At 35.4% G+C, this 27,256-nt stretch overlaps 1 protein-coding gene across 1 annotated transcript; it reads right to left on the reverse strand.

Annotated features, from left to right (window-relative positions):
* Window positions 1–1,506: 1,506 nt before the first annotated feature.
* ephx2 (epoxide hydrolase 2, cytoplasmic) lies at window positions 1,507–25,633 on the reverse strand. Its single transcript, XM_053510497.1, has 19 exons — window positions 25,422–25,633; window positions 25,266–25,350; window positions 22,092–22,242; window positions 21,791–21,981; window positions 20,655–20,777; window positions 18,586–18,654; window positions 17,977–18,072; window positions 17,711–17,789; window positions 15,178–15,212; window positions 15,063–15,089; window positions 13,010–13,095; window positions 12,190–12,301; window positions 10,944–11,018; window positions 7,090–7,132; window positions 5,563–5,665; window positions 5,278–5,347; window positions 4,831–4,911; window positions 4,647–4,705; window positions 1,507–3,272 (listed from the first exon to the last, which is right to left on the reverse strand). Exons 1-19 carry the CDS (start codon window positions 25,511–25,513, stop codon window positions 3,188–3,190), a joined length of 1,662 nt encoding a protein of 553 aa, XP_053366472.1. The 5' UTR covers window positions 25,514–25,633; the 3' UTR covers window positions 1,507–3,187.
* Between the last annotated feature and the right edge of the window lie 1,623 nt (window positions 25,634–27,256).

The following is a 27,256-nucleotide window of genomic DNA, read 5'->3' on the forward strand; positions in this document are numbered from 1 at the left end:
AGATCTATACAACAAGTCGTCTCATCTACCTGCTCTATAATTTAGAGACTCGAGACTTTAATCTAAGTCTAAGTTTCTAGCTTTAGTCTCTGAAAGCTAGGACCCAATTATAGATTTAAGTTCATTTGTAAATGTAAATCTTATATAACATACATAAGAAATTATAGAATTGTCAACATAAAAGAGGGAAAATTTACAGTAATAGTCAGCTGATGATTTAATTGTACACATAATCCTTTTTTATTCGTTTTTTACGGAATCGAGATGGTAAGTTTGTGCATTGAGACTTGTTTGAGAATTAGATGTTTCCAATGTGGACAGCACATTAAATTGCACGATGAATTCATTAAAGGAGCAGTCAGTTGTAAGAATGCACACTCAACAACCATCTAATGAGATTTTTATTACATGAACATCAAAGATGTGTAAAAATAAAATCCCCAAAACCATTCTCGATATGTGCTCATTTTTCTTCATGTTTAAATAATAATGTGTTTTTCATTGCGAAAAAGTCATTATATTCAGACATATACTGTATATAACTCAAAGGCATAAAGCAATTGGTAGTCATGAGGGGAAATGTGAAATATAGACTAGAGGCTAGCAGAAGATATCCAATAATGCAAAACAAATAAACGATTATTGTCTTGCCAGAGAACATTATTTAGTCATGTTCAGTGTTTGGCGGGATTGTTAAATTGCCTTCTAGCTGATCCTGACACTGGCATCACTACGTTTTTTTTTTTTTTTTTTTAACTTATTTATTTTAAAAATAGCAATAACTATTGGATTTAAACTTCATTAAAAGCACTTTATATTAATAGCATGATCTCCCAGTGCTAGCAATGTATACTGTATACATATACATATATAGTATACATATACTGTATGCAGTATATATCTCAAATAAGGATTTATATATGTACATACATACTATTTTATTGTTAAAAATTGCTGTTTGATTTAAATTATTATCAAATAATATTCTATTTGTCATTCCTAAAAATCTGATTCACTCAAGTGGTTTTATTCCACTAACACAACTACCACTGGTTTTCAGTGTTTCACAGGTTTCTGAAGAAATTTGTGCATTTACAAAGAGATGATCTTTTTAGAATTACAAACTGCAACTGAATTACTGATTTCTATACAGCCTAACATATACAGTATAAAAACATTCATTAGTTTGACATGTTGCTAAATTTGTTAACTTGTTCACTCGATGCATAATTACACATAGAATACAAAAAGTGGATATGTCAAAAGAATGCTGATGATATTGCTTCATACTGTAAGTAACTTAGTATCATGCACCTCTCTTTCTCTCTACTCTACTTTCTGTACATCAACCTCACTTCGTCTTTGGACATGATATCTTAAACAAAGATTAATAACATTTGCCTTAAAAAGTTTAGAACTACAGTAAGATGTTGTTGTAAAAACAGAGAAGGTCATTTTTCATTCATACATCGTCAGTAACCACTTTATTCTGGTCAGGGTCTCTTGGTCACAATTGAAGATCTTAATCAAAATTCTCAAGCTTGCTATAATACAGAGCATCTGTCATCATTGTTTTTGCTACAACACACAATGAAACAATCAATTTATTAATCTGTGTTTGCAATATTTAGTTATAGAGCATTCATTTATTTATTCATCCTCAATTCTACATTATTTTTGTCAGGGCTAAGGTGAATAGTCTTTCCTGAGGACACCGAATTCACCATGAATGGTCAAAGCACTGAAATTGCAAGGCCAAGTCTTTTGTTTTTGTTAACACAATAAAGATATTTGGGTTTGTGACCAAAATATTAAGACAAAAGCTAAATTTCAGATCACATATTAACATATTTACAGCTTAAAACATGGCATTCATTGCAATAGAACACCCAATTTTTAATTAACAAATCATCTTAATGTAAAATTCTTCTTATGTAATGCCTTTCTATATTTGTACCACAGTTTTATTTTTTCAGTTGTTGTTTGTTTTGGGATGTTTCTCCCTTTAGTTTCCCCTATAAGATGTGGAATGCATGCTCAATAGACAGGAGACTGACTTGTCCGGTCAGTCTAAAACCTTACTCTTTTCCCCAGATGAACCAATTTGTTGTTTTGACAGTGTGTTTTGGGTCATTGCCCTGCTGCATGATGAAGTTCTTCTCATCTCTGTATTTCTTCGCAAATCTAAATTGTCCTTTCCAATCAAATGGTTTGCATATTGTGATATGGCCACTATATTTCTAAGCTCCAAGTCGTCTTCAAATTCTGGTTTGTAATACCTTTACTCCTGCCGCGTGGATGTGGTTGATTATGTCACTGTATTGTTTTTAGGGTTTTCTTTACACAATTTTTCTGTCAACAATTGTGATTGTTTTCCTTGGCCAACCTGTTTCATATCTGCTTGTTAATACACCAATGGTTTCCATCTTCTCTTCTCTCAGTTTCAAAATGGCTTTTTTCACCCCCTATAGACTGATTTCTGTTTGAATATTGGTTTATTGTTTTTTTTTAGCAACTAATGAGCAGTTTTAAAATGTGATGCATGTTATTTTCAAGATTTTACTGATTCTGGCTAAATGATTTTCCTCAGGCCCACACTGTTGTCACAACAAAGCTCTTAATTTGGAAGCTTTTAACTATCTTTGTCAGGGCTAAGGTGGATACTGAGTCTTTCCTGAGGACACCGGATTCACAGTGAAGTTCTTCCTTTGCTCTTTTTTTAATTCTCCTCACTTGATTAAAAGAGGCAGGCTCGGGTCATACTAATCAACGTCCCTCAACATAGAGACCTGTATTGGGCGGGTTTCCATGACTGTCTAATCAAAGCTACGGCTAAGGAAATAACAGCTACTGTCTCCTTTCAAATTTTAATAACAGTGGAGGCTTTGAATGAGTTGATTGCTAGCTATGATGTAAAGCCGGAACAAGACTAATACTTTTGAGTTTATCAGGAATGTGATGTGTGTATTTAAGATGTGCACAATGCTGAATATACTTTTTACAACATAACACATTTCCATATTTATTGTTTTGTCTTATGTATAAAGCTTTAAACAAAACATTTTGCAATGCATTAAGGCAAATTTTACAAATATAATATGATAAACAAATATGTGAGGAATGCTATAGTAAATGCATTCTGCCAGCCTGTAAGCTTGTACTCTTGAGCAAGGATTTTATAATAATCTCATAGCTTAGGCAAGAATGGAATGGACATTTTCTGGTGTATTTCTTTTAGCCAGGAAATCAGAATTTTGTTGGTCTCAGTCGGTCTGAGGACAAACACAAAAATAGAAATAATATAAATATTAATATTCATAATAATAATTATAATAAGGAGATTCATCATTCATTCAACATGCAAATTTGATTTAACCATTATTCTATGCTCAAATATCCTTGAAGTGTATAAATAAGTATGTAAGTGTTTCCAAACGCTTTCTTGGTATTTGGTTCTTAGAAAAATGTACTTTCCATTACAGTAATACTGCTGTTCTTTTAACCTTCTTGGTTAACCAGTGCATGACCTGTGGTGGCATACCTTGTAAAATATCTGACATCCTCAGCATACAAAAAAAAATAGTTCTTAAAGTACTAATTAAACCTTCTCATGCTTGGGGTAAGCTCTATGCAGTCTACAAGTGATTTTCTATGTTTTATTATTCTGTCATGATGGGAAAAGCTCTTTCTCTTTACTATTTGGAAAGATTTGTTATCCTACAGATTTGTGCAGGTTGAATTTCTTTAGATTAGAGTTGTAAATTAATACAGTAGTTACATTTTAAATGTTAGTAAATAATTAATGACTGTTAACTGTCTCTGGAGTCCAAAAGCTCTATGAAGGAATGTCAGAAAAAATTGCACAAGAGCTCAAGCTACAGTATACCCTTCTTTAGTTGCACCAATTGATTGGTCATTATCAGCCTGAAAGAATCTCTTGGATATGGCTATGGACACAGCATCTCTGCACTCCTCTTTATAAGAAATTTAGAGGATGACTGGTCATTAGAATATAACAGGAGTTCTGTTGAAAAACCCAAGCCTCTAAAATGTACAGTCTCAGCTTATAAATCATTGATTTTGGCTGAGTCAAGCTGTTACTTGGCACTACTAAAGCTGCAAGGCTTGGATCAGGTTTATCTCTGAATTACATTCTAAATGTGTTAGTCAGTGCAGAGGATGTCCTAACCGGGCAGCATGTTCTGAGAAATACTGTAAAAACAAAAGTTCAGCAGAGCACTGTCTTGAGAAATCACTTTCTCAGTTTTTTAAACCTTGGTAATTCTGGCCTATGTGACATGACCTAGTGCAACTATTTATGGGTCAATTTGAGTGCAGAGAGGGCATAAAAGGAGAGCAGTCTTAAGTGAGTTCACAGAACATCCAATGGAAGAACACTAAACATGGATTCTTCACTAGTCATAAACATAAACATTCCTTTAAAAATAATCTTACTATAAAGATTGTGGTTTTTGGAAAGATTAATAAATAAAATTATTATTATTCCACTTTTATATACAGTTGTATACAATAACAATAACATTAAGCAATGGTTAAAAAAGAAAAATACTTATCCAAAAATAGGATAAAATAACAAAATACTGTCAAAGTTATAGGCAGGAAAGAAACACTGAGAAACTATTTACCTCTCCATTTGGGTCCAGTGTCCACAGTCCTCAATATGAGCCCTCGATAAACTGGGAATCTTCAAATTAAACAGAAAAAATAAATAATACACATAATTAGCTCCTAATGCTGACAGAGAACTGTGTTGTGTTTATTGTGTATATAAAAATATTATTAAATATAAAACGAGGACGGCAGGCTTACTATTTGCTCCATGCCAGTGGAAAACTGGGGAAGAAGCACCCTGTCTTTCCCCGCAGTCACCATCAATGCTGGCATCAGGATCTATATAATGGGAAACAGGTTTGTGATGTACTGTATACTAAACATTAATAAGGAAAATTAAAAAGAAAACATCAGACAGGACATTGCACAGCAACACTCAAGCGAGCTCAGCCACTACATGAAGAGATATGTTTATCAGAAAGGTAGCCTGTGGAGCAGAACACTTCATCCCATGCCTCTCAGAAGCAGATGTTAGGGAATCGACAGCACAGGCCATCTGCTGTGTCCAGTGTGAATGGTTATGCTTGATGCCATAGGAGTTTGCGAAAGAGCAGAAGAGTGGAATGTTTTTGACAGCGTGGTGTTAGAGCCATGATTTTCTGGCATAAAGCTGGAACACGGCTACAGAAACTGGCACACACTTGCCTTGCCCCTTGGCCTCGAACACATCCAGCGCCAGTTCCTCTCTACATTCCGATACAAATTCAGAGGACCCCTGAAAACAAACATTCCCTCAGTATAAACAAGGATACAAGAATAATAAAGTGTGTGCATACACAAACAGTGGAACTGACAATGCAAGTTTATAGTAAAAAGGAAATAGTAAAATATATGAGTAATAATTGTTTTCAATATAAAGGCAATGAGGTATATATAAGAAGGTAATATTCTGCTGGTTAAGCAATTTATAATAGGTGAAGCACTATGTACCTGAAGCCACTCTTTCTATACTGCTGGATGTAGTACTGCAGCTCTGCCTCACTCAGAATAGCACTTCTGGGAACTTCTTCTGGCATTCCAACTAACAGACCACCTAAAATGAAACAACAGTTTAAAACCTACTGAATGCTTTATTAGTAATTGTTATTAGTACCTAGCCTAATGAAGAACGTACTATTCCAAAATAGCTAGTGCAGGTATGACATCTTCAGGGTCTATTTCTGTTCATGTACGAAAAATGAGCAAATTTAATTGGCCATTTTATGTCCAGTACAACAAAAAACATCTGTTAAATAAGATAAATATTGCACTTGTAATCATGGTGTATAATAAATATCATCATAGCCAGGATTACCTGTAGCACTTTCCCTGCAAACTTGTGCTTACGGCTGAATCACAGGTATTTCAACTGATATTCAGTGTTACTGCACCCTTGATCATTTAGTGCTTATTGCTTAAGTATCAGTTTGTAATGGACAATGTGATGGAAGTATTACTGGGAAGCACTGCATCATAAATCAAACTTCATGGTCTGCATGTACTGTATGTGAAGAGACAAGGAGAAAGAACCCTTGCTCATCAAGGAGATCATTAACAATCTTCAGCTGTGTAAACTGCACAACTATTGTCTTCCTAACCAGTAAGGACATCTGGTTATGGAGCTGACCATCCCATCAATCCTGACTAGATCAGGGAAAAAATATATATTTAGGGAGGATTCTACCAAGGTGAAGTACTGAGCTAAGCTTGGTTAATGCTTAGCAAACCATTCAAATGACTTACTGTGATATCCAAGGGCAGCAGTAATTTACTACTCCTATACCTGTTTTACCTGTTTATACCCATAAAATTTTTGATAGCTGAGAAGAGAATCAGTAGATATGCAGGCAATTGTATTTTTTGTAAATATTTTGTAAATTTTTTGCAATTTGTAATTTTGTACATATACATAATATGTGCAGAACAGTGTGGATCCCTGACTATCACAGCCATTTTTCCAGAATTAAGGCAATTTTCCAGAATTACTCTGGAAAGGCTTGGCACTAGATTTTGTCATGTGGTGGTGGGGAGTTGGAGTAGTGGGTTGATTCTAGGGAGAGAATCAACAATCCTGATCCAAGGCACCAGGTTTTAACATTTTCTTAATATCGTCCGCAACAGGTCAGTGATTCTTGGGTATTGCTTTGATATTTACAGTCAGAGCAAAAAAGGTAATGACACATGAGCAACAAACACCTGTCAAGAGATTTTGCTCCTTCCAGGCAATCACACATATCTTTATAATCCTTTTGTACTACCTAGCATTTAAGAGATTTTAATACCTGGACAATGTCATAAATGTCTATATTAAATAGTATATCATTACACTATTGTAATTACTATTTAGAGATACTAATCTTACAAAATGATGGTAGAGTTTTAAGAAATTTAACAAATAAAAAAAGTGTAAAATAAAGAATTCATAGGAAACAAAGTGTTTACATTTATAACATTTAAATACATTACTTGTTGTTTTACCTCTCTTAATGACCCCAATTGTATCCAGTTGAGGATGAGTGCCCTGTAACACATATCACATACATTACACAGTTAAAGAGATTGGCTAACTACATTGGCTATGTTTGTTTGGATAGTAAGAAAAAAATAGTCTTTTTAATAACTTTTTAATATGCTTTTTCTCACTAACAACCAATATACAGGCTATTTTTTTACTTACTACATAAGTTTATTTAAAATATTTAACCACTCTGTGTAGAGGTTCGGGATTAGACGTTTTTTGGATGACTACACAGTTGACTGCAGATCATTGTGTTATTTGGGAGAATGCAGTGAGGCTCACTCTTTGCAACTTGAATGACAGAAAACAATGTCATTGTACATTTTGTAAAAAAAAAATACAATACCACATGCTTTGTATACATTCCTCTGTAACCCCTCAACATTTCTGAATGTGCTGTAGATTGCTCATTATTCACATGAGCCTTAACATTCATTTGAAAAAAAAAAAATGCATAGCTTATTAGCCTAACCTTTTGCTTTAATGAATTTTTTGAAGTGCACACTAAATGTTAATTGAAAAAAAAGAGATTGATCAGGCAGATATCTGGATTCATTTGTTCCTAACAGATATGATTTCTTTAATCCCTGTATTAATATTTCTCACATTATTCAAGATAAGGATTAAAAAAATAATAATAAATCCACTTTGGAATTTCTGAGCCTGCACTAAAATCAGTCTACCCCATTATGGACTAAATGAAATTTATGAATGCAGCGTGTGTGTGGAGGAAGATGAGTGGACACTACAATTAATGCAGGGGATTCCTCTATGGTCTTCTAACTGTAAGCACACAATTTTCTCTATTTGGCATGAGCAAGTGTGGGAATAAAAAGCAGTCATCAAAGCAGGGTCCATGCCAATGGGAAATACTCCCAGTGCATTCACTGACATAAGGAGGTGATATAGCTGTCTTAGCCAGGCTGAGTGATGAGCTGGTTGGCCAGGAATGACTCATTAGTCCAGGAGCAGAGCCTCAAGTGAAGGGCCTTTAACCAGCCCTCATTACGATTCCAAGTCACTCAGCCACAGCAGCATAGCTCTTTGATCCCCTTCAGCGTGCCTTTCTTATGGTCAAAATAAACCTTGAAAACCTATGGAAAACCTAAAAAAAAAACCTTGTTATAGACAGTGCTTTGCACGTACTCTCGAAGACTCACCAGGGGAGTCTGCAAGCTTGTAGCACTGACACCTTTTACTCTTCATCAAACTACTAATTTTCAGATGTTGTTCTGAGAAACAATTAAGATGAAGACTAATGATTTTCTGTATTTTGTTAAATAATTAACAATGATTTAAGCTTAGACATCCTTGCTACGGCTCTAACAACTAAAAAACATTGTGCCCCATATACCTTCAGCAAAGTACACAAATCAGCATTAAAATTTAAATAAGCTGCCTATTATTTTGTAGGTTTTTACAAGGTACTGTAAACCTTATCAGTATGCCAACTAAAGCTTGCCATGTGCTGGCCTTATAGATTTTGTAGCACTGGATCTTAGTCTTGAATATGAACTGACAACCTCAGTCAATTTTTTATCCTCACCTTCCTCAGGTTTGTCATTGAAAACTTATGCTTTTTACCTTTACTTTGAAATCTCACCTTCTTTTTAAAATCAATGCCTACAGGCATGAATACCAAAAAGTCCTTGTAGAACTGACTTTGGGAAAACGTTATAAAGTATGTAAAGGAGCAAGCCTGTGTTCAGTGAATACTGGTTAATAGCTCAAAAAAAAGGAAAAGTACAATAATAATAGATACAAAATTGAAAAGTGAAAATTATAATACTATGGACGTTTTTTGGAAAACATAATTATACAGAAGTTCTAAGTAAGAGTATTAAGGCTGTTCAACATGAGTTCTTAAGAATCTTAATATTCAGCTAATGCAGAAAGCTCTTTGGTGCAACCTTTTATTATTTTATAAGTATAGTTTACATATTTTTTTAACAAGCTTCGCACAGTAGGTAATGCAGCATATACACTGAGAACTGTACAGAACTGCTTCACACTGTACACAGAGGGATGAAGCGAATCCTGATAATAACATTTAAATCTCATGTAAACATCCAGAGAACATCGTTAACAGATCCTGGTTTACCTGTACTGCCTGCCACTTCGGAAGGGTCAAGCCACCACTTCAGAAGGGTCAAACTATTGCTCTTCAAGTACTGAAATCTATTAAGGAGATTTGAATTGACTGGAATTAGCTTAAGAACTGTCCAACACATTATCATAACCTGTACAGACTGTCCTGAACCTTCAACATTGTGGAAGAAATGTTGTAAGAATGGAAAAGAAAAAGAAAATTAATGTATGGAGATCACTTAAATGCAGAGTAAAAATATATGGTAAAAAACCTGACAGAAAAAAAACACAATGTGAACTCACCAGATCTCTTCACATAGAAAATAACTTTTAATTGAGCTTAATCAGGATCAGGAAAAAAAAAACAGTTCATTTTACTAGGGATCATAAAGATTGGACGTTAGGGGAATGCAAAATGGTTACGTAGCGTGATAAGTGCAGCTTGACCTTGTACCAGATGATGGGTGCATCAGGGACACACATGAAGCAATGTACCCATCATTCATAGTGCCCATTGATCATGCTTCTAAAGACAGTCTTATGACCTGGGGTTGCTTCAGTTGGTCAGATTAAGACTCAGCAAAATTATAAATGACATAATTTAGTATGTTCTTATATAATGACACAGGTTGTTTCGGCTGTGACATGAGTGACAGGTTTGGTGAATGGGCTTGTTCGAATACATTGTTGTTCCTGTAACAACAACCTCTTCTTTGTCTTTCGGCTGTTCCCTTTCAGGGGTCGCCACAGCGAATTATTTGCCTCCATCTAACCCTATTCTCTGCATCCTCTTCTCTCACACCAACTTACTTCATGTCCTCTCTTACTGCATCCATAAATCTCCTCTTTGGTCTTCCTCTAGACCTCCTGCCTGGCAGTTCCAACCTCAGCATCCGTCCACTGATATATTAACAATCTCTCCTCTGAACATGTCCAAACCACCTCAATCTGGCCTCTCTGGCTTTATCTCCAAAACATCTAACGTGGGTCTCTCTGATGAACTCATTCTTGATCCTATCCATCCTTGTCACTCCCAAAGAGAACCTCAACATCTTTAGAAAACCTCAACATCCTGTAACAACAACAATTTCACATAATCTAGAAGCAAAAATGAATAGGTTTTAAAAAGAGTTGTATAATAAACAATTTTTAATTCTTATAATCGCTGATGTTGTGACATTATTTTGTTGGAAGACATTCATTTAAAATTTGAGTAAGAATTTTCTGCCTTTTATATGGTAAGCTAGTGTGTGAGGGGACTCACAAGGAGAAAGACAGAGTGTGAGAGAAAAATTAAGCAAGGCTGATGAGACAGCTGTCATGCAGATAAACACAAATTACTTTTGTGTTTACCTACATGACAGCTGTCTCAGCAGTATAAAAAAACAATATCTAACATTAATTAATGGAAAATTTTTATTGGATGTTATAATCTGTCGTGTATAATGTATAATCTTATTCCATACATAATTACCCTTATTTGGTGGATTTAATCAATTAATCATTAAACCATTGTATTAAAGTATTGTATTTGCTGTGCAAAACTATTGTCTTTTGAGTCGAAAGGTAAAAGTATTACGCAAGAATGCTGATTAAAATAAAAACAACAGCAGGACCAACAACAATACAAATAATCATTATCGGCATCATCATAAACAATGAAAACTTTCTGTGATCATTTTTCATTGGCAACCTTTTTTGCAGCAATGTACACGCTGTTACTTACTTTCTCATAACTAGCAGTGAACAGCAGTTTGAAAGTTCTCTCCAGGTCCTTCTCCAGCTCAGCCTCTGCTACACCCTAGATAAACAGGGACATGTCAGTCTCCCATTAACAATCAACCCCCTGCCCTCAATCCATGCCCACTCCAAGAAAAATTTAGGTGAATGGAGCATGACCTGGTATTACTTGACAAAAACACCATAGAAACCAATAAGGAGACTCTATGGTCTTCCTTGACATGGAGTTGCCATGCTTGTTTATGGACATGTTCAAAAAAGCTTGGTGAGGACATGGTCGAAGCAAGACACTGGGAAACCTTAATAAGGGCGTATTAATGATGGCATTGACCAGTTAAGGGCATACTGTAACTAACACCTCTCAGGGATGTCATTACATCTTTTCTTTCCACTTATCAGGGATGTCACACATCTTTCTATAAGCATGGCACAGTCAGAGAAGAGTGAATGAAATTCTAATTCAGCTTCACTGGGATGTCACTGTTGTTGCTAAATCATATAATGTTGTTTCTAAACTTCATACAATGACCTCTCTCTCCAGGGATGTGCTATGACCATGGTAGGACCATGCCACACTGTAGAAGACAACATGAGGTGCTTACCATGTTTATGCAGCAGGTTATATACTACAGTATGTATATCTATGTCACAGTCAGAGGATTTAATATAAATACTAGATCCTTAGGGAGCGCCTAAGCTTGGAGCGCTGGCACTTAGTATTGAAAACAATAAGTTATTTTAAATGTTGCTTTATCGTGAAATATTTTTGATATTTGTAATCAACAAAATGTGTTGTCCATGTAAGCATGCAAGCAAAACACACCTACTTTAACATACAAATACATCTATTGCTACTACTGTACTACTACAACCACTAATACTACTAATAATAACAAATTAGTTTCCAAGATAAAGCTTTTCAAAAAATACTTACAACATGTTAAATTACAAATTTTTATGTGTATGTTACAGGTACTTATGTCTGACACTTATGCTAATATATAAAAAGAAAGTCTTCGTACAGTGTACTTTGATTTATATTAAAACATGCAGTGACTTAAACTTTATCTTTAAATCTCCAAAATGCTTATCTGTCCCATATAATCCCATACTTGGTTGTACTTGTCACAATGTCAGTGGACTTTAATGCTCCATATGTAAAATATGTACAATATAATTTAAAGCAATTTCTGAATGCTGAATAATTTAACAAAAGTGAATATATTACTTACAGGCTCCTGGAAGTAGATTTGATATTCAAAAACTGGTAAAGCCTTAAGTGCCTGCATTGGATTTTTGTTTGGATCCACAGGGAAAAGGGGAGTGTTGAGAGAAGCCACAGCCCTTCAGCCAAAAAGAATAATGGTTAGATATTTGACTTCCATATAACAGTATAGTTGAAGAGGTCCTATTATGCTTTTTCAAATATTTTATTTTATGCAGTGTGTCATGTAGCTGTATGTGAACATAAGCTATCTGCACTATTTGTGACAGTGCACAATGAGTTTTTGTCTATTAAAAAAAAGAATCGGCTCATATTTGCCTAAACGAGTCGTTACCAAATCTATTTTTACTCTCTTACGGATCCACGTGACTCCGTAACATGTTTGCATAATGTCCGCCCACGTTCTATGTCACGAACAACTTGCCCGCCATCTTACAATTAACGTTACCACACTCTTGTTAATGTGACCGAGCATTCATGCCAGGTTCGCTTAAACACTTTGTATTATATAAAAACAATAAAAACGTGAGCAAACGAAATCCTTTTTGAAAGAAAATCAAGTGTAATAATAACTATAATGTTTTTATTGTAAAGACAAAATGGGTAGTAGGTGACACCTTCTTCATAGGTTCTACATAGAACTTTTAAGGGCATCTCTTAAAATGTCAGCTAAAAAACATTATTTGTTAAATCATGCATCTCTAACTAAAAGGCGTATTTGAACTGGTGAGCTCATGACCTAAAAATTGGCGGAATATGTAACAGGTTATCTACACTGGTACAAGTCAGTGCTGGAATTGTTTATTTCACAGTAGAGGACTACATACCTTAGTCTCTCTGGGTAATATAGAGCCATGTTCCATGCAAACACACCACCCCAGTCATGACCCACCAGAGTAACCTGGGTAAGGCCCTGTGGTTGAGAAAGAAAAAAGTATTAACCAAGTTTTACAAACATTATCTGCTGCAAGATGTTCAGCTTGTTTTTGGCTAATCAGCCCAACACTAACCTTGAATTAGTTTCAAGCTCTTTCATAATTGCTCAAATGATAATAAAAAATAATTTGTAGTTTGGGCAAATTTGTTGACATTAATTCCAGCCAAAAAAAAGTTCAAACTATTCCAGTTCAGTGTTCTGTTTATCTTACACGGTTCATCTCTGCCACAATTTAGTTACTATTTTTTAATCCATTAGTTACTGCAGGGCATCCAAGTCCAGTAGTCAGTCATTGCCCAAATTAAAAATCAATCCCTCCAACCATCAGCTTAATTAACTTTATTTAAGACAATATTCATTTGATTTAACTGGCAACTGCAGTACATAATGAGAGGATAATTAGCACATTCAGAGAATGACACACTTGTAGCACCCTCAGGCACCTTAATCACATCACCTTAATCTCAACCTCACCACAGAATCTCATCTATTCAGTGTAAAATATATTCCTGAATTTCGTTTCTGAAAATTATTTCTATTTCCAGCAATTCCTGTAAAATGTTACTGTGGTGCAAATCACGTAAAATAAATCTCTAGAATTGGATAATGTTAAATCGAGTGAATTTCAGACAGCTAGTGCGACAATCCTACTAGCATCTTCTAAATAGCTGGATTCTTTATGTACCATAACTTAACATAACCTTTTTATAAAACCAGCTTGTAGATGAAATGATAATAGCACAAATCATGCCAAAATAAATAAATAAATAACTGCACGCAAACCAGGCAAATCACATTTACGTATCTCCAGTATTAGTGTGCAAATATTGTCATAACATCAAAAAACAAGAGAAATTAATGAAAATTCAATTAAAATTAAAAGGATAAATGTTGACTGTTATTGACTTTGTTAAATCTGTTTGATCTTAATATTCAATTTATTGTCGATAAATTCTAGATATATTGTCATTTAAAATGTGGACTATTGGTAATTCTAAAAATTTCTACTCTTTCCTACTTTGCTAGAATATAAAATAGATCTGAGGTTCCATCAGTTTCTTTATAGAAAATGTTTATGTCTATTTTGTAGTCTATTTTCTTTTGAGTCATTTCTCTAGAAGCTCTGGTCTTCTCGCACATGTGTACTGTGTCTGTTTTTTGGCTGTGTGGTCTACATGACTCAATTGCAACTATTGCAACTATTGCAATTGCCCGTTGTGTTACTATCCATTGCTACTGGATATTTGTAATTTCCTTCGGGATCAGTAAAGTCTCTCTCTCTCTCTTTCTCTCCCTATGTTTATCCAGAATATTCTCCTTATCTACATCAACACCAGAGAACAGTGTAATAAATCTAAACCAAAATAATTACAAGCCATTGTGCATAAAGATCAACTATAAAATAAGCCATTTTCTTTGCAACTCAAAGATTTATTTGCAACCAAATTCTTCTTTTAGATCAGACTGAAGGCAAGATTGAAACACACAAAAAAATGTGGCTTAAGAGAGAAAGTTAAGTAGAATATATTGCAAAAGGATTGTGTACAGGGCATATGCTGGCAGACACTTTATGTGGTAGGGCTGATTTTATTAATATTTAGAGAGATTTACATGAAATGCTCCATAAATATGCCAACGAGGCAAGACAATACTCAATGGTAACATTTCATATACTATTCATGTGTTCACCCAGCAAAAATATTATGTGCTTTACAGTGTTAATAGAAATATTTTAATTACTTAAATCAATGTGCCATGGAAGGAATACATTTAAATTGATTCTGACTGCAGCTGGGTTTGACAGGTCTAATTTGCATCTTCTATTCTGCCTAGGGATAAGTATATTTGCAGCTTGCACAACCAAACAGTATCAAGTTGGTCTAGTTCAGTTTTTTAGGGCTCAGGGAGGAGAACTGCAAGGAGAAAAAAATGTATACACATACCAACTTATCCAGAAAGGTCACCAGCTCCTATAGTCAGACAGAGAGATAAACATTGTCCAAATATTTCTCTGGCATCCCCTTGTGTCATCAGTTCGGCCAGTGTGCTTTTGCTTACCTGTAAAATATTTTCTTGAGAATACTCCTCAATATCTGTGAAGAGAGTTGGGAGTAAGAGTTGTGTGGCTTAACTCTTCATATATCAATGTCAAGAAAACCACAAAAAAAAAAAAAATTACTGGAGAACTCAATATTTTTTTTCCAGGTAAACATTTTTCAGGATCCCATAAGGGAGTATTCAGCATATAGTGTATTAAAAGAGCACATTTCTCATTTTCATTCTCAGCATGATGCTTAAAGCATACAACAAGAATAGAGTAAGAATACATTAAAGGTAGGTGTTGCACTCACTCAGACAGCTACATCAGAAGTATAAATTGAATGTGGGCCACAGAGGAAAATAATATATAGAAGAGCAACAAATATTTGAAAGGCATGTAGTACAATGTATCTGAAAGAATCTTGAATAGCATTTAGGAAATATTAAATAAATTACAAGACCTTGACATAATGTAATCTCTTAGAACAAAAAAAAACACACTAAAACAAATAATGTACTTTTTTATAATAATAATAATAATAATAATAATACATTTTATTTAACAGCGCCTTTCATGGCACTGAAGGACACCTTACAGTCAAAGTATAAGTACAATAGTTAAAAACAAAAGAGACAGAAAACTGCATAGAATTACATAAAACAAACAGGTTTTTAGACAAGATTTAAAAACTGGGAGACTTGGACTGTTGCGGACCTCGACAGGAAGTCGGTTCCATAAAAAAGGTGCCGCATAACCAACAGCTCTGGACCCCATAGAAACTGTCCGTGCACGTGGAAGAACGAGTGTAACTGCATAAGCGGACCTTAAATCGCTCGACGGGATATGTATATCGAGAAGGTCCGAAAGATATGAAAGTGCCAAGTTGTTTAGTGCTTTGTAAATTAAAAGTAGTATTTTAAAATCTACACAGCAACAGCAACAGAGAGCCAGTGCAGATTTTGTAAATGAGTGATGTGTTGAGAACTAGAAATTTTGGATATAACCCGAGCAGCAGCATTTTGTACTAACTCTAATTTATAAAGTACTTTTAAAGGGAGCCCATAAATAAGGCATTGCATTAACAATTCTAGATGTAACAAGAGCATGCACATAAAAAGCCGTACTCTTCCTTGAAAGGGTGGGACATTCATATCAACATATCAAACAGTTGATATTTCTAATATGGAAGAATTGAGAGCGAGTAACACTATTATTATGGGCTTCGAATGACAGTGTTTGATCAAAGATGACTCCCAAGCTTTTGACCTGGTTGGATAGAGGAACATTAAGAACCCATTATCATGATTGATTTGAGAACTTACATGGGTTATGTAAGCATCTTATACTTATAGCCATACCAATAAAACCACTGAAAGGTAAAGTTAAGTGAAGTGGGTCAGGTGGGATATATTTGTCAGCAACTGAACAGTTAGTTTTTGTGTTTTCCTGTTAATGTTTTGGAAGCAGGCGGCACAGTGGTGTAGTGGTGAGCACTGTTGCCTTGCATCTCCAGAGTCCGGGTTTGATTCCCGTCTCTGTGTGCATGAAGTTTGCATCTTCTCCCCGTGCTTGATTGGTTTCCTCTGGGTACTCCGGTTTCCTCCCACAATCCAAAGACCTGCAGATTAGGCTAAATGGCATTCCCAAATTGTCCGCAGTGTGTGTGAGTGTGTGTATGCACATGTGCCTTGTGATGGATTGGTATTGGTACCCTGTCCAGGGTGTACACTGCCTCATGCCCTAAGTCTCCTGGGAAGGCTTCAGGCCCCCCATGACCCTGAATACAGGATAAAGCGGTATAGTCAATAAGTGAAAGTGAGTGTTGGAAGAATTAGGATTGGTAAGCGAGAGGATCTGAGCAACTTTGACATGGGTCAAATTGTGATTGAAGACAATTTGGTCATTCCAAGTCCAAAACGACAGGTCTTATGGGATGCTGCTATATGCAGTGGTTAGTATTTCCCGAAAGTCATCCAAGGAAGCACAACAAGTCTATGGGAAGTGAAGACTAGCCCATCTGGTCCAAACCCACTGACATTTATACGAACATGTTTTACATCAGTCATATAATTTTATACTTATAATGTTCAATTATAGATGTAATTATACAATTCTTCAAATTTGATGAGATGTGTTTCCAAAACTCTCAAAAGATAAAAAACATCACACAACCTTGTAAGAGTTAGGCCAGAAATGAAATATTACTACTTATTGACTTCACAATGAAGGTCTTACAGATTAGGAATTCACTAAGAACCAGAAAAAATTAAAGCAGCATTTACTCTATAAGGTTTTCATTTTTTCCATGAACTTATAAAGTTTCAATAAAAAGCCTAATTATTTTTTTATAATCTCACTCATAAGCATGCTCAAAGACCCAAATCCAATATGTTTATGTATTACAGTATAATTAAACATTATTCAAAATTAAATATGTTAAGAAATATAAAAATATCAACTTGAGAAGGGATGAAGTTGGTAGGAAATAGACAAAAAAAATAGATTGACAGATTGTGAATTAATATCCAGTGCTTTATAAAATGAACTGACCTTCTGGAACAGTCGAGTCACCAAAACCTTTTAGGTCTACAGCAATCGCCCTGAATCCAGCATTAGCCATGGCAGGAAGCTGAAAGATGTCATTAATAGCACTGTAGTGAGTGAGATTAAGTATTCATTCCAAAATGCTCAGCATTAACAGGACAAATTTCTAGCTTTTAGAATACTGTCCATTTTCTGTATTGTTAAGCTTTAGACCACTATCTCTCAACTTGCGTTTCTTTTTTTTTCTCATTTGTTTTTCTTTTATTTCTCACCTGGTATCTCCAGGAAAACCAGCTTTCTGGGAATCCATGGCAGAGCAGGACTGGAGGCCCTTCCCCCATTTCCACAAAATGAATCTTCACCCCAGGCTTAAGGAGACAGAGACTTATAAGAAATATATTTTTTAAATCCAAGTCAAAAATAATGGTGGCTCAGTGCTAGGTGTTTTGTCTGTCATGCAGAAGGCCTGGGTTTAAATCCCAGCCAGTGCCCTAACCCCAGCCACTGTATGCAGTGCTGGTCCCAAGCCCGGATAAAATGGGAGGGTTGCGTCAGAAAGGGCATCCGACGTAAAACCCATGCCAAACTGTGGCAATCCCGTGCCGGGAAGCAGCCGAAAGATCAACAGTGCATTATAATATGAACTGACCCAGTGGAGAATATGAACTCACCAAAACCTTTTAGGTCTACAGCAATAGCCATTACTCCAGCATAAGCCATTGAAGGAATCTAATATTAACTAGCAGAAGCTACTCACCTCTGCACCAGTAACTTTTATATACGTTAATTCAGCAGCTATTTCCACAATAACACCGCCAATAAAAGCTTGTAAATAATCAGGTGCATGCAGATACATGACTCGTTGAACATGCTGCTTTTACCTTAACAGTGACATATCCATGGCTGATCTCTTCAGGATTACAGCTGATAGGCTGTTGCTCATTAGTAACCTGTGGATTCAACACAATTAGTTATATAAACACCTGAATAAACTATCAGTACTCTGATTTTGCTTAACAGACTATGACAGAGATTTCTTTAAAGCGCCTTTGAGGGTCAGTTAATGTATAAAAAATTATTCCTCATTTACAATTTCAGTCCTTGCATATGTCCGTGCCATCAGAGGAAAAAAATCATGTGCTAGCCTGGTCATTCAGTTCATTCAGATAGTCAGCTGAGTTAATTTTATGGCCACATAATGTTGCTGAGCCCAGACCTGACCATTTGAAACAACCTCAGATCATAACACTACCTCTACAGAACACATACACTACCGCTTGTACAGTGGGAACTATGCATGAAGGATTTTTCATCATATGGCATGGACATATTCCAAGATAACATGCCAGAATTGTGAAAGAGTGGTTCAGGGAGCATGAGACATCATTTTCACACACGGATTGGCCAGATCCTAACCCAACTAAAAATCTTTGGCATGTTCTGGAGAAGCCTTTAAACAGTAGTTTGACTCTCCCATCTTCAAGACAAGATCTTGGAGAGAAATAAATTGGACTCTGGAGTGAAAAAAGTGTTGTGACATTGCATAAGCTTATAACAATGATGTCACGACCATAATGAAGGCAAAAGGCAGTTGAACAAAACACTGTGTAACATTTTTTTTGTCAGCCAGTGTATACAGTATATTGAATACAACATAATTGTGCAATTGAATAAGAAGTTTTTTTAAAAATGTCTCTTAAGTGTTTAAGCAAAATAAGACCTAAACATTAATGATAGAGATTACTTATTTTATTAGCATATCCACGGAAATGGGAACAAGATACAGTACACAAATACCTTTATGATATTATGAATGACAGAGTTAAAAAGCCTATTTGGTAATAAAAAAAATTTAATGCTCAATTAGGGTGCCAATGATTTACTGTTTTAATAATTTACAAATGCCACTTATGGGTTTTTGCAGGTCATTACGACACACGTTTTCATTTTATGTTGCCCTTTGGTACACTAATGTTTTGCAAGATTTGAGTCAATAACTGATGAAAATGTGGTATATTGTACTAAAAATGTCATGTGTTGCTTGCAATAATTTGACAAAATAAGGGAAATATGTCTGAATATTAACGTTGCTGATCACTCACTCACTCATCGTCTATACCGCTTTATCCTGTATTCAGGGTCGCGGAGACCTGGAGCCTATCCCAGGAGACTTAGGGCATGAGGCGGAGTACACCATGGACAGGGTGCCAATCCATTGCAGGGCACACTCACACACACTCACTACTACAAGCAGTTTGGGGACGCCAATTAACCTAATCTGCATGTCTTTGGACTGTGAAAGGAAACCGGAGTACCCGGAGGAAAGCAACCAAGCACTGGGAGAACATGCAAACTCCATGCACACAGAGACGGGAGTCAAGCGTTAATGTTGCTGTTTTTTTTATTTTTTTATTAATTATTCATTTACTTTGACGTAACTGATATGAATTCTTATTTATGAATCTTTTTCAATATAAAACTGGCTACATGAAAATTTTATTTTTAAACATTCTCCACCAAAAATAATTGCAACTCTGTAGCAACTTTTACAAACTCTTACAAATTTCCTGTCCTCATCTTAGATGATTTGATTTTAGTGAACAACTACAATACTAATAAGGGTTCCATGACTATTTCCGATCTTTCTTCTTTTTTACTCCATATTTGTTTTTTTATCCCTAGATTAACCTTTGACCAAATAATTTTATTATCTAAGAGCCTGAAGAGCCACAGCTGCTTCAGACATGTTGCCTTTAGAAAAAGTGACATATCTAGCTAAGAAATACAATTTCCCACTTTTCCATTTTTTATTAAAAAAAAATCTAATCTAATATGCTTACTGCATAAACCCATGTTTAAAACCAACAAAACATCATTTTGATTTAGGATCTAAAACAGCACTCAAATGACAGTATAATTAAATACATTTAACACAGAGCAAAAACATTACCTTTATCTCTGTAACTTTCTCTATTGCCATCATTGCTTCACTGATATTAGTAATCTTAACAGCTGTCATGCCCAAGCTTTCAGCTGCCTGAATACTTTCCTCATTCGTGTCCAACCAGATAGCCTGAAAAATTATACGGAATAAACTTATGTTCATATTATAAATAGCTTGGTAACATTTAATTGGAGGGCTAAATGTAATATTTATCAACACACATACACTTAAAGGCAGATAGGAAATTGCATGAGCGATTAAAAAAAATCATGCAGTGCTTCTGAATAGCAAACATCTATCAGCAACTGCGACTTTAACTGTGGCATGGATGTTGGTGTCAAATAGTCCGTTTTACTGCATTTGTCTCGGATCTCCTGAGAATTTCACACGGAACAGTCTCTAAACTTTGCATAGAATTGTCTAAAAACCTGTGACTAAGTGACAGTTGTGTGGGTGAAGATGCCTTTTGATAAAATATATCAAAGGAAAATGACCAAACTGTAATGGTAACACATACTGTAGTAATACTCTTAATAATCATGGAAAGCAGGAAAGAATCTCACCGTGCATAAAACATTGAACAATGACCTAGGTGGGGTATAATAGCTAAAGATCACATTGGTTTCCATTCCCGTCAGCAAAAAAACAGGAAACTGATGCTAACATGGGCACAGGTGCGCAAATACTGATATGTTAGCTTCAAATTCTAGTTCTTGGCTTGCAGTAAAGGAACCTTATGCTTTTGTAGCTCAACCACCCCAACATTTAATGCATTGTGGAAGCTGTTTTTCTGTTCACCATGGTTGTAACGTGTGCTACTTTGAGTTATTATCGATTTCCTTTTAGCAAATGCCAGGTTGCTTATTAACAATATTTTTATTCTGCAGACCTTCTCCTCACCTGATGTTGTGTGTGAAAATACCATAAGATAGAAAACATGCCATAAGTAAGTCTTTATGCTTTTTCCCTATTGTAAACCTGAATCTGGATGATTTATGCATTTGGTTGAGTTTTTCAGAACTAGTACAATTCAAAAAGCATATTCATATAACAGAGATATAATCATATTAACATCCAAAAATAATGATACAGCTATCACTACAATCATATTAAAAAACAGAGCCCCGGTTGGCTGTTCATACCTGGTTGGATTTAACGGTCAACTCATCTAAGGCAGTGTGAAATATCGCAGGTTCAGGAAGCCTTGATCCAGTGTGGCAAGAGCATACTACTACATCAAAACAGCTCTTCACCGTGGATAGAATCTTAGCCAGTGTGTCCCTCTGAGGAGAGTCATCAACCCAGATATTGGCTACAACACCAGTTTTTATGCCTTGAGGAAAAAATAGCAAAAAAATCTAGTGTTAATCAGTATGGGATCCTATATATTTTTCAGAATTTATGGAAACGGATATAAACAAAAAGTTACAGAAAATGACATACCATTTCTCTGGAGTGTGGCAGAAACATCAAGAACATTGCTATTAATCTGCACCTTCTTTATCTCATCATAGAGTTTCAGGGCAGAGAACGGTGCAGACAGGGTCTGACTGACTGCATCTTTTTCACACTCAGATTCCAGTTCTGCAATCATCTTTAAGTAACAGAGAAATAATAGGAAAGTGTGACACAGTAGCAAACTCTGTCTTTCTGACTTGGGCCTTAATTGATTTCGAAACAGTAAGCTCTCCTCAAAAAAAACTACAAACTATGCAACTGAACTGTTATTGTACTTTTACTATAAAATGCCTGGCATTTATTAAAGGTGCAATGTATGTAGGGCCTGAAGCATTTTGTTCACAATCAAGCATTCATAGGTATAAAGCTGCCAGATTACAACGGAACAACAATCGACCATTTCTTTGTCCAAATAAGAACAAAGAATATCTGTATACTCCAGCTAAAATTGTGTAAACACTTAGAGAACCAGTCTGAGTTTGCATAGCAAAATATAAGGTGTGTTGATTGATTCAACACATCAGCTGGTGCACCAAGTAACATGAAAGAAAACATTTCGCTGCTGGTAATCTTTCGTGGATTAAATAACTGTTGCTAGTTAAAGACAGCAAAATATCAGTTCACGTTTTAGAACCGCTAAAGCAGTAACAGCAATTGAGTAGGTGTTATGAATCCTGTGATAGCTATTCAAAATATCTTTAAACCTGTTATGGGTGTGATCTACAGTGCTGATTATATTCCAAAGAATCACACATTTAAATGACATTAAAAACACGACCTTCCAAACCACCAAACTCAAAACGGACAAAAAAAAACTAATATACTAGTCTTTTTCAACCAACCAACAACAATAATATAATGAGCTAAATGGGGCTGTTACCTTAAACACTAAATTCATCATTCGTACAAGTGACCCATGACTTAGCCAATAACTTAATACAGTAAATCCAATGGAATGTCTTTTTATTTTCGAAACTGTTAATCTTGAGGAAAGCTCACCAACAACAATCTCTGAAGTTCAATAAATCTGATGAAGGATTCATTGATTTCTCACCCTCACTTACTCACTAATAGCAAGATAGCAAAAAAATTCTCACATCAAACACAGTGCAATAACTACAAAAACTCCCACATTGCAAATGCAATATTGTTAATATAATTAACATAACTCCGCTGAGACGCTAAATAAGCTTTTTTTATAGTAAATAATAAAAGGGAGAAATGTAATCATACTAATGTTTTAAGCAACTACTGATCATAGATTATAGTTTCATCATGAGTTCATCTTGCTTTTAGAGTGAGGAACTCCTATTATGATTATGATGTAAGTTTTCTGTGCAAATTCAGGCAGATAATATGGCCAAGTTGAAAGTACAGAAAGTCTTGTTCTTCTACTCTTATAGCACCAAAAAAAAAACAGGCTAACAATGTTTGGCCAGTGGTTAACAGAAATTTGCTGATATGGTTACAAATGTGATTAGAAGGGAGGAACACCACCAGCTGCCCACACGCACAAAGAGACTTGTGCTCCCTTGTTCAATGCAAACTCAGTGTTTGTATGTGTTGACCTAACAAACCATTCTGCAGGATTTTAAAATAACTTTTATTACTCTCTCGATCTCATTGATTCCAAAAGCTTTCTTCCACAACAATAAACTAGACATTTCTGATGAAGGCATAATGATGCGCCAATCTAGTGAAAGAATACACCCACTAACAGTACATAAAAATCTAATTGTCTATTTAGTTCCCCAATCATAATTCACACGATCATTCAGTTACACTGTAAGAAACATAGGTTTAAACCTAAAATGCCTAAAAGAAATACCACATAGCAACAACTGAGCCAAAAAATCAGATTGGAAAAAAGAATTGTAAGAATATGAATTTTGGTATGAAATACAGTAGTTAAAGTGAAAAGAATTTATTTATATAAAACTATTTATTATTTTTTAATTTTGAGAATAATGATGCCATACTGAAGGCCTGGAAGGCTTTAAGGTGTCACCACAGGTGTAACAAACACAGTTGTTGACTATACTCAAGGAGATATATTTAAACCATTATCTGATGCATAAGCTCCAACTACAGACTTTTAAAATAGCACCTTGATCAACCAAGTTTATTTAGGAATATTTTAATGACAACTAATCTAACCAATTATGCATAAAGAAAAATAAATTGACCCTTAGTGACACTAAGTTCTATTTGGGCATTTGTTTCAATATTGCAAATTTACATCTCTGACAGATACATTATTCTTTTTATTTTCCAGAGCTTTTCCAAACATTTTAAATCTTTAAACCCATAGATAAATTTGGTTAATAAGTTGCTATCCAGACTGCCCATCCTCCCTAGTCCCTCACCAGTTTGCTTAATGGGTAAATACGTCCACTGACAACATCATCACCACTGCCATAACCATCATGCTGGGTACTAACAAAACTTATAATAAAATCCCCCCCCCCTTATTGACAATTTTAGTGTTTTTTTTTCTAAACAGCTACTGTAACAACCTTTTCTGAATAGAACTGGACCAGGATCAGAGTTGGGAAGCACTGACTTATACATCAAAACACATACGCAAAGCTGTTCTGCATTAATTGAGTGAGATGGCACTACCTGCTCAATTTCTTTCTCGACCACATTCGTTTTGTAAAGTTGTTGGTTCAGCAGTATCCTGTAAGTTTTTTTTTTTTTTTATTCAGTTCATAAATGAATTCCAACAACCAGTTTTAACAATTATTAGTTAAATATTTAGACAGATATTCAATTCTAACACACTTTCTAATTGTCTTAGAAATGTGGAACTGTTTGTTCCAACCATATGCTTCTTTCTTCTTTAATTTAATCTCTTTTTAGCTAAATATACTACTAATCATTGCAACTTCTCCTTTTTGTCTATGTATCTTTTAAAAGTAAAAACATTTAACTAACTAGTTTGTGGTGTCATGACCAAAGATCTCCAAACCTGGTCCTAATTAGTGTTTTTCCTGCTCTGTTACTGTATTTCCTCCTCAATTAAAAAAGCTAATGTTAATTAGCTTATTAGTCTGATTTGTTATCTTCTATTCTATTCTATTTTATTCGACTCTCCTTGAGCTCAATATAATAACGAGCTAAATTTGCGCACAGGGATAGAGAGTGTCATTTGTTTACCTGAGAAAAGGTGATTATCCCCCGTTCAGCACGAACCACAGCATTCTCACTGCTTCTTTTGTCACTCGAGTTGGATATACCATCTCTAAATATAATAATTCAGTTGAAATATGAGAGACATTTAAACAATGTATAAATAATCAGAAACTTACATACCCTTGAATGTTTGAAAACTTTTCGAGTAAATGCTGTAGTGGGTGAGGAGTAACGACGACGCCCCACAAGTTGAAAAGCACAGCTTTCTTCATTTGGGGAGATTAAGGGGGGGAAAAACCCTCGCCAATTACCAAACAACAGCACCGAGAAGATACAGTGAGCGTTTGTGAAGAGACAGCTACTCTGTTCAGCACACTATATAGGAGAGCAGCTTCACTACACGATGTGTAACTGTCAAACAGGTCAGACAAGAGGAACTCTGATAACCAATGAGAATATAGAAAAATCGGGAGGCGGGGCTAAAGTCCGAAGTTTACCGGCAGATAATACCGCTCCCTCTGAACTTGTGAAACAGAGCCAACTTCCAGTCAGAGCTTCTTTTTAAGTAAAGAATGTGTCGTCGAATACCGCGGTGAAGTTGGTTTTAAGCTAACGGTCTATAACACTATAACAGTTATCTATCACACTGTGGTATAATTTGAATATGATTCCCGGATAATGAACTATTGCACTTCACATTTACAAATTGCACATTTGTTGTCACAGTTCTTATATTGCACTTTGCTCCTAGATAATAAATTAGGTAAAGGACAGTAAACTCGATTTTATACCAGATGCATGCCCAATAATTATAGCAGCAGGTCTTTATATGACAGAGATAATAAAGAAATAGATACATTTACATGTAAAAAAAAAAAAAAAAGCAGTTACCTACTAATAATATACCTATATTGCACCTTATATACAGATATTACACCAGGACATAAGCACACTCTAGGAAATTTGTGAACACCAATCAACCTTCCTCACTGCCTTTGGACTGTAGAGAAACCCACTATGCATCAATAACAGCATTACGAGGTAATAAATTACGTTACATTATCATGCCTTGATGGCATTTGGCAAACATACCATCTCATTTTACATTTTCTGTAGCCTACCTAAATAAAGCAAATGAGGGTTAAGGGCCCTGCTTAAAAGCCCAGATGTAGCAGCCCAGTGGGGATTGGAATAGAACTCCTTCTGACAGTCCATTAAGCCTTAACCACTTGAGTCCCTAGCAGTGGTGCTGATGTTAATGACCTAGACTGACCAGTTTGAGGACTCCCTTTGTTAATTAGCTATTTGTACCCTAGATAATTAAGCAAAATGTGTGCAATTGGTATTAATAAATGACATTGGCAACAAAATGTACTAAAATATTTCCTGTTTTTAAACGGTACAAATTCCTTAATCTACTGCTTAAACCAACAGAAATTCCCCAGGTGAATTCATGGTACAGCAAGAAGCAAGGTGCACATCTCCTCCCTCCTATGAGCATAAAAGATTGCCTTCTTGAGCATGCAATCAGATAGTGGACATGCTATTTTGTAGTTGCTTTGCCGTTAGCAAATTGATAAAGTATTCAAAGTTTTTCACTACCATGTGAAACACAACAGTGAGTGGGTCAGGGATCAGATTTCAAATGTCACATTGTAGATTAATCCAGTTTTTCTGGCAAGCACACCTACCTTAACAAGTTTAAATTCACCAAAAATCTGTGTAATTGTTACAACATGGCCCCATTGCTACAGTACCATCTTGGTAATTACCAACAATTACCAAGTTCTAAGTATTGTGCAGAAGTAGTGATGCAGTATAGTAGAGACACCTAAATATTCTGTAACTGTGAAGCAGGTCAGTAAAGAGGAACTCTAATAGACAGTGAACAGCAAGTGAATAAAAATAGACTGCAAAAGCGTATCTGTGATAATAGAAGCCTATATTGGAGAAATGCAATTAGACTATTGAGATGCTTGCTTGCACTTGGTGTGAAACAATGGTGTGAAACACCA

Source organism: Clarias gariepinus, chromosome 13 (assembly GCF_024256425.1).
Source record: "Clarias gariepinus isolate MV-2021 ecotype Netherlands chromosome 13, CGAR_prim_01v2, whole genome shotgun sequence".
Lineage (NCBI taxonomy): Eukaryota > Metazoa > Chordata > Actinopteri > Siluriformes > Clariidae > Clarias > Clarias gariepinus.

Excerpts from the sequence above, each read along its gene's own strand:
- ephx2 (XM_053510497.1), bottom strand. The coding sequence starts at position 25,513 with ATGAAGAAAGCTGTGCTTTTCAACTTGTGGGGCGTCGTCGTTACTCCT. Across the intron at positions 21,982-22,091 it reads TGCCACACTCCAGAGAAATG|GCATAAAAACTGGTGTTGTA; the intron begins GTATGTCATTTT and ends TTTTTCCTCAAG. Across the intron at positions 18,073-18,585 it reads ATGGATATGTCACTGTTAAG|CCTGGGGTGAAGATTCATTT; the intron begins GTAAAAGCAGCA and ends TGTCTCCTTAAG.